The sequence below is a fragment of the Amborella trichopoda genome, chromosome 10 (assembly GCF_054954075.1).
Source record: "Amborella trichopoda isolate Santa Cruz 75 chromosome 10, AtrichopodaSantaCruz75HAP2 v2.0, whole genome shotgun sequence".
Classification (NCBI taxonomy): Eukaryota; Viridiplantae; Streptophyta; class Magnoliopsida; order Amborellales; family Amborellaceae; genus Amborella; species Amborella trichopoda.
This window is the reverse complement of record NC_142345.1, coordinates 24,470,001-24,483,993: the sequence shown is the minus strand read 5'-3', so window position 1 is coordinate 24,483,993 and position 13,993 is coordinate 24,470,001. Positions and strand designations below refer to the sequence as shown.

Genomic DNA, 13,993 nt, shown 5'->3' with positions numbered 1-13,993 from the left:
GAGACACGGAGGACGTACGATGTAAATCATAGCTGCGGTCCTGATACGGGTGAGGCCTTGAAGCCTCAGGTGTTTCAGGCCAACTGGGTCGGTGAGATAATTTTTCTCCTCCATGCTTTTATTTATTTATTAGATTTAAGTAGTTTTCAGTTCTTTCCTTTTAAGATTTCATGCATAGAATTGATGCCGGCTCTGCCACTTATTTGAGAGCAGATCTGATCATTTTTTAATAGATTTGATAACAAGTTTGTAGTGTTTAGATCTGAGGGATCTTCCGTTGAAGATCTCCCCGATTTGCCCTATAAACAAAGCTACATATGGGCTTATGTTTTCTTAGAGCCTAGTTTAACTCACACAAGGCTTGTACACAAAAATCTCAAACAATACGGGATCCACTAATCCCTAAGCCCTGACTCACACGTCATGAGACAAACACATACATACCGACCCTAATTAGCAGGAAACTCTCAATTCTCTCGGTTCATAATATAGTCCAAGAACTTCTCCGCATTCAATTGGGGTTATTTTGGCTGATCTGAATCCCAAAGAGCAAAGATTTCGATAGCAACTATGTTCGTGGTCACTTCCACTATGACTCTAAACAGTGATGGCAGTGAACTTAAGGCCTTGAAAGGTCATAATTCCATTACCAAGATTGAATGGGGACTCGCAAATTTTTATAGGGCAAGATCTAGATTTTGAAGAAATTAAAATCCAAATTTCTATGTTTGAAAATAAGTAGACTCCAAAATTTCAAAGTAGAAAAATTCTCAAATAGCTTTCTTGATCAAGAGAATTAATATATGATATCCTCCTGCAAGAGCATGTCATACACGCTCAAAGTAAAAAGTATAGCAAGTTCCACTATATCCTCAACGAGACGTGATGTTTCCCTGTCTTGGCAAATCCATTGACAACTCTAGATGCTCCATCTTCAAGTTTGAGTCTCATGTTCATGTGAGGAGGGAAAGAATGATTAAAACATTCATTTTTGGGAAATATAAGAAAAGAGGTCGAAACCCCTTAAAATATCACTAAAATGGTCAAAAGATGACAATCTGTACTTAAGGGTATGCTTTTAAATTTTTATATCAATCAAGTACATCCTGGAAAGAAAAAAGGGTAAAAAGTTCCTAAATTATCCATGTTTGTTGTTGAGAAGCCAAAACTATTAAGGATACTTTGGTTATTTTACCGCTAATTAGCATTTAATTAAAACCTCTTGGGGTAAATCTATCAAAGTACGCCTATTTATTTAGGCTTCTGAATTCTGATTAGGGGCAGTTTAGAAAAAAATTAACATTTATATTGTGGACTTACTTGATTCATAAAGAATTTAAAAATATCGTCTACTGTAATTTGTAATCTTTTGACCTTTTTAGTGGTATTGTAAGGAGTTTCAACCTCTTTTTTGACATTTGCCTCTCTTTTTTGGTAAATTTGATCAAAACATTCACAACATCATGTTTTAGTTTTCTATGCAGTTTAGGTTTGGTCTATTTTTTTACTCTATATATTTGCTCATGGCTATATTTGATCAAAACATTCACAACATCATGTTTAAGCTTTTCTATGCAGTTTTAGCTTGGTCTATTTTTCACTCCATATTTTGGCCCATGGCTATGTTTGTTACGGCTCTGTTTTAATTAGTTTGTGTATTAAAAGACTTTTTTATATCTCATATGATATTGTCACAACACTCTTAGTGATAAGATATGATATCCAAAGACTTGGCGTGCGTCACAAAAAATTTCAAAATATTTTTGAACCTTCATCAATGCCACATTATCCAGCTTCTGGATTTTACGTCTAACAGTTGAGAGTAACTGTGACTTATTTCTACCAAAGTCAATTTATATTATTATATTTTCTCTTTTCAAATTCCTGTGAGTCACATACTCAAGATATTTTTAGTTTTTCACTACTATGGATTTCATCGCATATTTCCACTTCTTAAATTGTTATCCCAAAATTATTTTAACTTCACTTAGGGAATATTTTCAATATAAAAAGCCACAAGAAAAACTTAAGTTCAACTCAAAAGGGGCACCATGAAAACTTTTAGAACTCAATCAACCTACGGACGGGAGAAAAACTAGATATAGAGGTGAGGGAGGAACCCCCTTGGAAGGTTCAGATTCCCATATAAAGTATGTCTTTCTTAAAAGAAACTTAAAAATTAGGGGCATCTTTTCTCTCTATAATTCTACTTTCAAGTCAGAGAGTATGCATGTATGTGATTAAAATTAGTATGCATGCTTATAAAATACTGTAAATGAGCAGTAAATGAGAGAGATTATGGCAGTAAATGAGAGGATTACGTCTAGCGAAATATAGAAGATTTTGTAATATTTTTAGGGAAATTATAAGGATAAAGATATGTTTCGCTAATTTTTTGATTTTTCACTGATATACCAAAATCTCATATAATTTACTTATACCCAATTTCTCCACTTTTTTCCAATTAATCTCCATTTTACCCGCATTACGAACTTGATATACTCGTGACCATACAACCGTTACAAATCTAATACATCTGTGTCAGTTGTCTAAACCCATGCCCCCATGAATGCCTTGGGTACTGCCACATGACCACACCACCACTAATCCATGGCAATAACGAGGCTCTTGGAAATTTTAGATTAATTCGTGCCGGCAAGTTCATGAGTTCAAATAAACACCATGGATGTGTTAGATCCATAGGTGTTGTAGCAATATGGATGTATCAAGTCTGCAATAAGGGCAAAAGGATATTAATTTAAAAAATTGGAGAAAATAGGTATGAGTATAGAATAAAGCAAGATTTTGTTATATCAATAATATCCAAAAATTTGAGAGATATATTTGATAATTTCCTGTGTTTTTACTTTTAACGGTAATATTAGTTTTTAATGGTATATTTAGCTTTAGGAGCACAAATGCTAACTCCATTAGGAGCATCCTATATGCATCTGATTATTTAGATTATTTATTTATTTTATTGATATAAAACTTTGAGATTTATTTAAAATCATCGTATGAGTATTCTCAAAATAAACAAATTAGTTTTGAGTGATTAGGAATTATATAATTGAAGATTTGGTATAACCTTAACTATAGCATGTGAAATATAGGAGCAATGAGTGTGCCATAAAGTTTGATTTTTTTTTGCTTTTTGAATTTGAGCCCATCAATGTTTTAAGACCGAATGAGATTTTTTTTCTTTAGGGCAAACTCTATGCTTTTCCTATAGCATAAAACTTATATACTTCTCCCTATCCAACCATCCATTTTGAATGGACAGTTGAGAGGACCCTAATCACAATGTTACATCTCTACACTATTTTATTTTTAATTTGTTTCTAAAAAATATTTTTGCATCAAATTTTGAGGGTTCACTCATCTCTTAAACTGACACTTGTAAAAAGTATAAAAAAATATTTTCAATAAAATAAAATAGCCAAAATACCCTTGAAAGTTTCAACTGGTACCTGGTCATTATGTTTTATCAAAAAATTCTTTTTAATATTTTTTTAGGTACATCCCATTGAGGAGATGACACGTACCAAATTTCATATTTATATAATTTGTAGAAAAATTAAACATAAAATACTCTGATACGTTAGATCTTAGATCAAATGGTCAATAGCTCATTTGATCTAAATTGGACGGCTTGATGGAGGGAAAATATATACCTTCCATGCTTTAAAAGAAGTATACAAGCCTTTTTTTTACATGCTAAGGGCTATATTTTTTCCGATTTTCGAGTGTGAAAATTTGTCATCGTAAAAATTGGTGGAGGTTACCTCAAAATTTGAAAATCAAGAAATACTCAAATATTTTTTGATTTGAAAATAGCCGCTGGTGTATTTTTTCTTTTAGCTTAGCTTACGTGTATGATGAACGAGATAGAGATAGGGGGGGAAGATTAGAGAGGAGTGTAAAATTATTTACTAAATTAAATTTTAGAGTGCGTCAGTTAAAGGGTCTGGGGTTGTAAGAGGAGGGGGCTGGGTTTAGTGGTCTGGTGACTGTCGGAAAATTTTAGGGTTTCTGTTGTTCACACACACACTGGTGCTGTGGTCTCCTCAGTGGCCATCTCTCACCTCCCTTCCGTTCTCTCTCATCATCTCCTCATCATTCTCTCTCTTCCTTGGTTAGGGTTTAAAACGAGCTCCTCGTTCCCATTTTTGCGGCAGCTCACTTATTAACTATAAAAATTTCAGAGCAAATCTAGAGAGAGGAGAGAGAAAGGGATAAAAAGTGATTCCAGTGTTGTAAATGGTTGACGCCTCTTGGGCCATGGCATGTTTTCCGCAGACGGTAACGCGGTTGTGCTCTTTCTCTCACTTCCTTGACGGGTGATAGGAGTGCAGAGAAGATTCATTGTCTCTCTTTTCCTTTGTCACTCTTTCTCTCTCCTAACTATTTGGTTTCTGGGGACAATACGCTTTTGCGTGCAGTATCAGAACGAGCATGGCGAAGACGAAGCCGGGGAAGAAAGACTTGGAATCCTACACCATCAAAGGCACTAACAAGGTCGTTAGAGGTATAGATGGGAGAAGAAGGAGAATAAACCATCATTTACCTTGTTATTGATATCCATTCCTTCTCATTCATCTCTGGGTTCCTTTGAACTTTCTCAGAATGTGAATAATGTTTCGATTATTTGTTTTGCTCTTTCTTTTTTCCTTTTGAAAAATTGTTTTTATTTCGCAGAGAAATGTGGTTCCCTTCTCCCATTAAGGCATGTTTTTGGAACTAAATGTGGTGTTTAGGTCATTGAGTAGCATTTCTTTGTAGCAAAATGTGGTTTTTGTTCTTGGGTTAGATGGTTTTGCAGCTCAATGTGGTTTTTGGCTCATTGGATAAGCGTGAGTGTACAGATAAGTGGTTATTGGGTAAATGGGTTTCATGGTTTAGTAGCTAAATATGATTCAGGTTTGTGAATTAAAAGTGGACGAATGCAAGGATTGTTTTTGCAGCTAATTGTGGTTTGGAGTTAGTCTGTGGGTTGGTTTCATAGCTTAATGTGGTTCCCTCACCACTTTGCATGAATAGATTTGCTTCTAAAAATGTGGTTTTTGGGTCATAGGTTGTATGGCCTGGAGCAAGTATGGTTTTTGGGTCGAATTTTGAGTAACATGAATGGATGGAAAATGAATTGGTTTTTTTTCCTCCCGACGAGGTTTTGGGCATTGGGTATTTTGTTGTGGTGGCAAAATGTGATTTTTCGGTCGTTGGGTATATCATTTGCAGCTAATCTGGGTCTTGCGCCACTGCTTTTTGAATCAAAGGAATGATGGATAATGGAATGGTTTTGCAGATAATTTATTTTCTCAGCTCATTGGATAGTTTGCTTTTGCTACTAAACATGATTTTGGACATTTGGGTGGCATAAATTTACAGTTCAATGTGTATTTTGAGTCATTGGTGGCATGGGTCATGGGATTCCAGTGAAACATCTGGATGTATGAATGGATTGGTTTAGCAGAGCCAAATATCGTTGTCAATCCAAAAGATTGTTCTTTGGGTCACGGGGTTGTATTTTTTTTTCAGCTAAATGTGTTTTTGGTCATCTATGTTATCAGATTCAAACAAAGGTTATGGATGAGTTAGTTGACTGTTGCTTTTCCTTTCCTTCTTTTGAACGTTGAATTGATTGTTGGCTTCATTTAGCAGTTTCTCTTTTTTTTTTGTCTCTTCTCCCCCTCCCCCCCCCCTGGCTTTTATGTTGAGTTGAAATGGATTAATTTGATTTTCTTTATGGTTTTCGTAATGGCATCAGCCGGCGATTGTGTTTTGATGCGCCCATCCGACTCAGACAAACCCCCATATGTGGCTCGTGTGGAGAAGATAGAGAGCGACAATCGCAACAATGTGAAGGTGCGGGTAAGGTGGTACTATCGCCCTGAAGAGTCGATTGGCGGGAGGAGGCAGTTCCATGGGGCCAAGGAGCTCTTCCTCTCTGACCATTATGATGTTCAGAGTGCACACACCATTGAGGGAAAGTGCATTGTTCATTCATTCAAGAACTACACTAAGCTCGAGAATGTCGGAGCTGAGGACTACTTTTGCCGCTTCGAATACAAGGCTGCCACTGGTGGCTTCACCCCTGACAGAGTTGCTGTGTGAGTTCACTTGTGAAATCCTGAATATTTTCTTGTGACTTATCCTAGATAAGTGCCTTGTGATTTATATTTTTAAAATTGTTAAAAAAAGCAAACTAAAGAAATTATGGAGCTCCTCTGGGGTGGTGGATGTAAGTGTGTGTGTGTGTATGTTTTTTTTTCTTTTTACTTTTTTTTTTTTTGGAGGGGGCAGGGGGAGGGGGGGGAGGAAGAGTTGCATTGGGTTGCTGAATTGTTTGTTGAATGTCTTGTCTTATTATGGAGACACATTCTTGAGTTGTAGAGGTCATTTGTGTTTCTTTGGGAAGTAAGGAATAGAGAAACACTAATCGTTTGGGGTCTTGCTTTTGTTGTACTGTGTGTTTGGCTGATTAGGTTATGTCCTATTTATCATTTTCTTGATTTGTGCTTGACATAAGTCTTATGTTATTAAATATTTGTAGGTACTGCAAATGCGAAATGCCTTATAACCCGGATGATCTTATGGTCCAGTGTGAAGGCTGCAAAGATTGGTAAGAATCCATAACATTTGCTAGCTTTAAAGAATGGTAATGCTGGTGGGATATCTCTCTCTCTCAACATTCTTGGTGAATCTTTGGAGCTTTTTTGCTGCCGAGTATTGTAGCATTTTTCGTTTCCTTATTTTTGCATGGAAAATGATTTGTATATCAATGCGTGGAGAATTGTGGATGCACGTGGGATACTTTCAAATTATATTGTGATCCTAGGAAGCAATTTCTTGTTCAGTAGGTGCCAGACACGGCACCATTCAAAGATGATGTCCATTAATGGGTGGACAGAATTACTGCTATATTGGTATCTATGAAATTATAGTCGCCAAATTGATGGTTTTATGATATCATTGTGTATATGCTTCATTGAGGAGGCAGCATCATAATCAACAGATGTTGATATTTCCTGGAATTGCTTAAGTGGTCTCTAAAATGAATTAGGAAACATGGGCTTCTTCACTATCACTTTAAAAACTAATGTTGTACTTCTATTTTCTCTTTGAATGTTAGATGAAAATGAAAATATAGAAGACAATGATACACTATCATGGTGGGCCTGGCCCCTGGGTAGTCGAAATAAATGTAAAATGCACTTCTCTATTCTGTGAGAGTTTTACTTGCTTGGTTATAAATGGAGAGCTAAATAGTCCTAATTGACATCATTGATGGCTTGATGCAAGAATACATTCCCTTGGTTGCTGTTGGTTGAAATGTATCTCTTTTGTTGGGAATGTGTTTATTGTTGCAATATCCCCCTCATTGAGGTTTATTATGTTCGAACCGGTTCAAGTCAAACCAAAACTAATGACAGCTTTTTTTCTATAGTTCAAAACTAATGAGAGCTTGCATAAGTCTACAAGCTTCTTTTATGTCTTGCCAGGCTGGGGTGCTGGGCATTTATTGCAGTTATTGATTTAATGAATGCTGTTGGTTGCATTGGGGAATTTTATATGGTTGGAATAAACAGTAATAGGAACATTTGATGCTGGGTATTCAGGGTGGCGGTGCGATAACATGCTGTTTAGAGGTCCATTCTCACCAGGTCCCAATTTAACGTTCTAGAAAATGGACCTTCTCCTGCTTCATGCTTGGCAGGGTTTGTCAAAATACATAATCATGAGTTCTGTTGATATGCTTTTCCCATGGCCGTAGATGTACTCGTCATCCTATTATCGAAATGTTCCACTAAGAATAAGTCACATTGACCCATGCATAAAATTTGGATGATAGACGTGTTTGTTATTAGATCAGCTTACTCTACCTTAATTTTATTTGATCACTTATGTTTCTGATTCTTGCTGTTACTTTTACATGTACATTAGTTCTCAATGTGTATGTATTGCCCTATGAAACAATGTGAAAGTTGTTTTAACTTGACTATTTTAGTCCTTATGTTGGGCAAGACTAATTTGTTGAGAGGAAGGTGGATCCAGTTGATTAATGCTTATTTTACAGCAGGGTCATTAGAACTTCTTGTGTTTGTGAGAACATTAGGCATTTTACAGAATGTTTCACTAGAATTCTTATGGTTTTCTAGATTTATTGTAATTTGGAAATTTGAAACAAATTCGATATAAATTTTGTTTGGAAAGTAATATCTCAATTTCAATATATATTACTTCCTGAGGTGATGTGCATCACTTTGTTTTTTGAATTTTTGAGCTGTCTAATAACCATAATATGCATCATATGATCTCAAGATAAATAATCATAATAATGTGGATGCTGTCATACTTAACTGGAAGCTTGACCCAAGGATTGTCATATGACATAGGATAATTGAGAAGTTGCATGTTACATAGTCAATAGTCAATGTAAGGAAAAAGCAATATGTAGGTTGGTTATTTTTTTGGTAAATCTGTTTTCTAGGATGATTTTTGTTGACAAATCTCAGATTGCCAACAATAATACTTGAATTCCCCCTCCCTACAACTATGAAAAAAAAAGAATCTCAGATTTTTATTTTTCGTTAGGTAACAAATCTCTGATTGTCCGTGAACACTTCTCCAAGAAAAAAAAAACAAACTCTTCACATTGTCGTCTTTGTGGAACTGTTGTATCCATTATACATATCCTTAGCTTGCTTTTGGAGTGTATTGGGCATTTGAGATTACCTTTAGTGTTTATTCTTTGATCTTTTGTGCTCTTACTATTTCGTTGGTTGTTCGTTCACGTTACATTGTTTACTTTTGATTACTATTTTTTGGGTGACAAGTGAGGGATATTTTCTATAGCAGCAGCTACATTTGCCCTTGAGTTACTACACTACATTGGGTCTTTGCCTTGGAATTGTTTAATCTAGCAGTGCTACTAGATTGGCCTGGCTTCTCTTGGAGAGGCTGAAGTCTTTGACTTTGCCTCAACTAAAGCGCAGTGAGCCCCACCCGGTACTTTAAGAATACCAGTAAAATGTTGGCAATTTTTTTAGAATATCGGTAAAATATGCAAATACAGGTAAGATATCATTGGTGTTTTGAAAATAGGGAAAATGACCTACACCCCCTTCCCTATAATTTCCATCCCGATTGGGTTCACAAAATCCCTTGTACCCCGTCAAGTTTAAAACTTTGGGACGGTTAGTTCCCCAATTATTCTTTTTAGAAATTTCATCTTTTTGTTTTACTAAATGCCAAACCCATCCATTAATCATCTATATTTTCTTTATGACTTGATATACAAGTTTTATTGATAATAATAATAATAATAATAATAATAAGAATAACAACAACAACTATATATATTAGCTGTTAAATTGTTCATCTCTTATAGCTATTTTTATAAATTTCTTTAATAAATGAATAAATAATAATAATAATAATAATCCATTAACAATAGTAAAAATGATCTGATTAATCATTTAGCAAGGTCAAAAGATATTGATGCAATTATAAAATAGGTCATAATATTAAGAAAATTTCATTTTCTTTTCAAATTTAAATTTGTAGAATGGGGTCCATGGAGGTAAGATTGGTTTTGGGCAAAATAAGAGAAATGGAAGGGCTAATGGATGGGTTCGGCACTTTGCAAAACAAAAGGATCAAATTTGCCAAAGGATCAAAGAAAAACATAATTGGGGGGCTAATGGTCCCAAAGTTTTGAACTTGATGGGGGTACAAGGGATTTTGGTGAAGCCAAGGGTCTAATAGGGATGGAAATTATGGGGACGGGGGTAGAGGTCGTTTTCCCTTGAAAATATTAGCGATATTTCAGAAAAAAACAAATCTTATAAAACTATGAAGTTATAGAACCTTTATAGTTTAAAGTTTTTAGTTATTTACATTTAAAACCTGAAGTCGTACCTGAATCAGCTGATTTATTTTTCTTCCCTCGCCAACCAAAACAAAGAGGTATTTGAGGCGAAATTTAGCGACATTGATATCTAGAGATCATTAAAGTTGAATAGTATTATCAATGCATTAAAGTTGTTGGTTCATTAAAGTTGAATGGTATTGTCATTGTGTTAACATTATCGCCATAAAAGGTTTTGTATGTCTGTTTATGCAACAATGCTAGGTGAATGTCTTGATGTTTGGAATGTTAGAAAAATTTTAACCAATTATGTAGTGGTGATGAGATTGATAGTGGCATCAGACGCTATTTGCTTAGAGAATATTTAGCTATCAAACCACATGCTGATTTCTGATCGATAGTTGATATGGTGGGTTTGACTAGTTTTTCCCAAAAACTAGGATATTAGCTTTGGTTAAAAGTCTTCTGATTCTTTATCATTAATAACTGTCATCTTCATCATAGCATTTTTCCAATTATTTGGGGTTGGCTACACAAATCCTGGTCTGCCATTCTGTTGTATCAAGGGCCATACCCTTTGTGAGGCGTTAAGTCCCCATATCTTTTCTCACTACTTCCAACTATGTCATTTTAGGCCTACCCGTTGTCTTTTTGAGCCTTCCACTTCAACTAACTTGCACTTCCTAATAGGTGTTGTATTGGGTATGTGCTGCACGTGGCCAAAACAACTAAGCCTACTTTCTTGCATCTTATTACCTATTGGAGGCACACCTAAGTTCTCCCAAATATCTTCCTTTCAAATTCTATGCCTTATTGTCTTGCTACTCATCATCATCTCAGCTACACTTATCCTATAGGTATGTTGTTTCTTGCCGCCTAACATTCTGCCTGTTAAAGCAAAGTTGGTCTCACAACTATTCTATAGAACTTGCCCTTCAGCTTCATTGGTATGCGGCGATCACATAAAACTCCGGTTGCACATCTCCACGTCTTCCCACTCAGCTCTAATTCTATGTGCGATATCTTCCTCAATCTCTCCATTTTCTTGGATCATCGACCCAATATATTGAAAGTGTGCTCTTTTTGGTATTATTAGTAAATGTCATTTGGAAAAATTGTGGTCCATTTGCAGTTGCATGTTACATAGGCTAAAGTGGAAGGTTTTGATGAGGTGTTCTTTCTGTCACTAGTCGTTGATGAAATTAAATTATTTTTTGCTAGGGAAGTGTGCCATTTTCCCAAGGACCTAGAGATATCATACATCATCGGATTTGAATATCCAAATGGCATACATCAAGAATTGATCTTACACATCAAAATAGTTTGGTATATGTTTAGGGAAAGTATATAATGAGACCATTTTACCTTTGGTACAAGATGGTCACAATTAATCTTGTCCATTGGATGTGAAATTGGGTGGCTGTATTTATTTCATTGACCAAGCTCAAAGTTCAAAAGAATTTTTCTTGAACTTTGTGACACATCCAAGCTATCAGATTTCGCATCGGATGGTTGTAAGTAATTGTGATCTCCCTAACCCAAAGGTAAATGGTCTCATTGTATACAATCCCATATGTTTAAATTTCATTTATTTTGTGGTGCATTCTTTTTGAAAGGCATTTTCAATACGCATATGGTTGTTATTATGTTCTGAGGTCTTGTCTTCCGGGGTTGGGGGCATTTTGGATGATGACCTTAATGTGGTTCGGTGACTGCTTTGCATGCCACCTTAGACCCCTATTTAGGTTCACACACACTCAAGAAATGCAGCCCTTTTTTGTGTGAGATAAAATCCGAAACGACCATTTTTAATTCCATTTGCAAAAACACTGCATTTTCTTGGATCACGAAACATGAAAACATGTGTTGTAGCCAAGGTGGTGATAGATTAATGCCTCGTTATGAATAAATGCAGATGGTTGCTTGGGTAGTTGATTTATTTTTTCATTCAAATGTTAACTTCAGAACTTGGTAGAAATGGAACTCTATATGTCATGTTATGGCACCCCTCCACCCTAAACACCTGGGCCTAGAGGTCATTCCCTGGGTAGTTGGATGCTATTTGAGTTCAATGTCCACATTGTTTAGTGCTTGCATCATGTCTATTATTTATTTTGATGATCTAAAGATGTCTTTCTTCTTTTTACAAATTTTTGGAATCGTTTAATATAATGAAATGAGAATGAGTTGAAAATGCTGAAATATATTTCACTTATTTTTATTACATTCTCTTCTACTTTTCTTTCCCATATTCTCCCCATATTCTCCTTATTTACGGTTCTCTATATAGCTGCAACCCTATCATATCCACCTATTGTGATTTGATTTTGTGTCAAATCTATCGTTTATGGAGCATAACGCATTGCAATATCTTCAAATGTCATCACCATGGCCTGTAGATTACTTGCTGATATGTAGAATGAAAGTGATTGTACGCTGCAAGCATATATTCTTATCCCAGAAGTCGTGTTCTCATTTCAAGGTGTTTAAACCACGGGGCCCTTTGAAAAGACAAGAAAAGAAACATGGGGCCCTTTTTGATGGACTCTCACTCTGTGCCTGCCTTGGATATGGAGAGATATAGGCACATGAAAACCCTTATTATGGGTATGACTTGACTATTTATGTGAATATTATATGGAATACATGTGGCAACTTCTGTGTTGCATTGATAAACATACCGTAGTACGATGGCTGTGGTGTATGTGACGTACATTGTCCAATACCTTAACATGCCTATGCATATTGATATTTTTTTCTTCACTATATTGTAGTCTTGCATTGATAAATCGTACCATAGTATGCGATGGCTGTGGTGTATGTGATGTACACTGTCCAAGACATTAACATGCTTATGCATATTGATGTCTTTCTGCACTATGTTTTAGTCTTGCACTGCTGGAATACTATAGGCATACACCTCAGCAATCCATATGACTTTTGTGTATGCAAAAAGCACTAATGCCTATGTACAGTGACACATTTAATGTTCTTTATTATGTTGCACACATTTCACCATTGATATCCCCATGTATTTGCATATCTTCTTTATAACATGACGCTCATCTTTGATGGCTGTTCATGAAGTAGCTTAGGACCCTGGAAGGTTGAGGTGCTATGAGTGTCAGGGTAGGACTGAAAAGTGCTTTGATCCTTTTGAGATGAGTGTCTCTATGTTTGCTGATGCATATGTGCTTCTTTGGGGACTCAAGATTGAGCCTGTTGACATGACAACTTGAAGTAGTGAGAGACTGCTGCAATATAAATCAATGGGATAATTTTGGATGCTTATTTTGTTTTTTGGTATGATATTCTTTGAATGGTCCATGGCATTAGATGCTCATTGTTCCATGTACTCTTTTAGAACATATGGACTGGGGTCTTTGCCTAGACATAATGGCTCCCTAACTTTTGGCATGATAAGAACTTAAAGTATCGTTCTGGTAGCACAACAACTTAAATTATCAACATTACTCGTTAAGGAGTTAATGAGAAGACATTCCAGTAGCATGTTTGAACCACTGAAATTATACCACTTTTATGACTTGTTTCTTTGCTTATGAATGTCATTATATTGCACAATATTATGTAGTATAATACAACTATAATTAATTCTATGGTGCATTTTTTTAGAATCAATTTGACTGTACATTGATTGCTCAGAGTCAATCTCAGTTGATGATGTAAAACTCAAAGATCCTGACTGAGATCCCTCAGAGTACATGACAACTGGGTTTCTTGGAACCCAATGTTGAGTGTAGTTCCATGGTTATTGGGGGCAAGAAAGTAACTACAGTTAGATTTGGAAGAGTTTTTGAGACCGTTGTTGGCTGTAAGTACTTTTGATTCCAGCAAGCCAGAGGTGGAATCCTCTTGACGCGTGTTAAGTTTTATGTGGTTGCTTCTTGGAGACCCTTATTCATGGAGGGTAAATCTGTTAACGTCGTCAAGTGAGATCAGGGAGAGGCAGTGTACCCTTGAGATTAGCAAATAACATGGAACAAATTTTGATGTTGGGGAGTAAGTTTTTATGTCCTATTCCATAATGAAAGAATTTACAATGATTGTGGACTTTATTGCTTCTGCTGGATTGAGAAGAGAGCCCATTTTCCCAGGAAACTA

The 13,993-nt window shown here is 35.8% G+C and overlaps 1 protein-coding gene across 2 annotated transcripts in view; it reads left to right on the top strand.

The window, feature by feature from the left end:
* Positions 1 to 3,991: 3,991 nt before the first annotated feature.
* The window catches only part of LOC18423425 (chromatin remodeling protein EBS), an 18,224-nt gene continuing 8,222 nt past the window's right edge, over positions 3,992 to 13,993 (top strand). For both annotated transcript variants that reach the window (XR_016042787.1, XM_020673605.2), the window contains exons 1-4: positions 3,992 to 4,302; positions 4,443 to 4,528; positions 5,768 to 6,110; positions 6,554 to 6,622. Coding sequence is in view for 1 of the 2 variants with exons in the window: in XM_020673605.2 (XP_020529264.1) it covers positions 4,456 to 4,528; positions 5,768 to 6,110; positions 6,554 to 6,622 (485 nt within the window). In the remaining variant the exon portion in view is untranslated. The remainder of the gene's footprint in view (positions 4,303 to 4,442; positions 4,529 to 5,767; positions 6,111 to 6,553; positions 6,623 to 13,993) is intronic.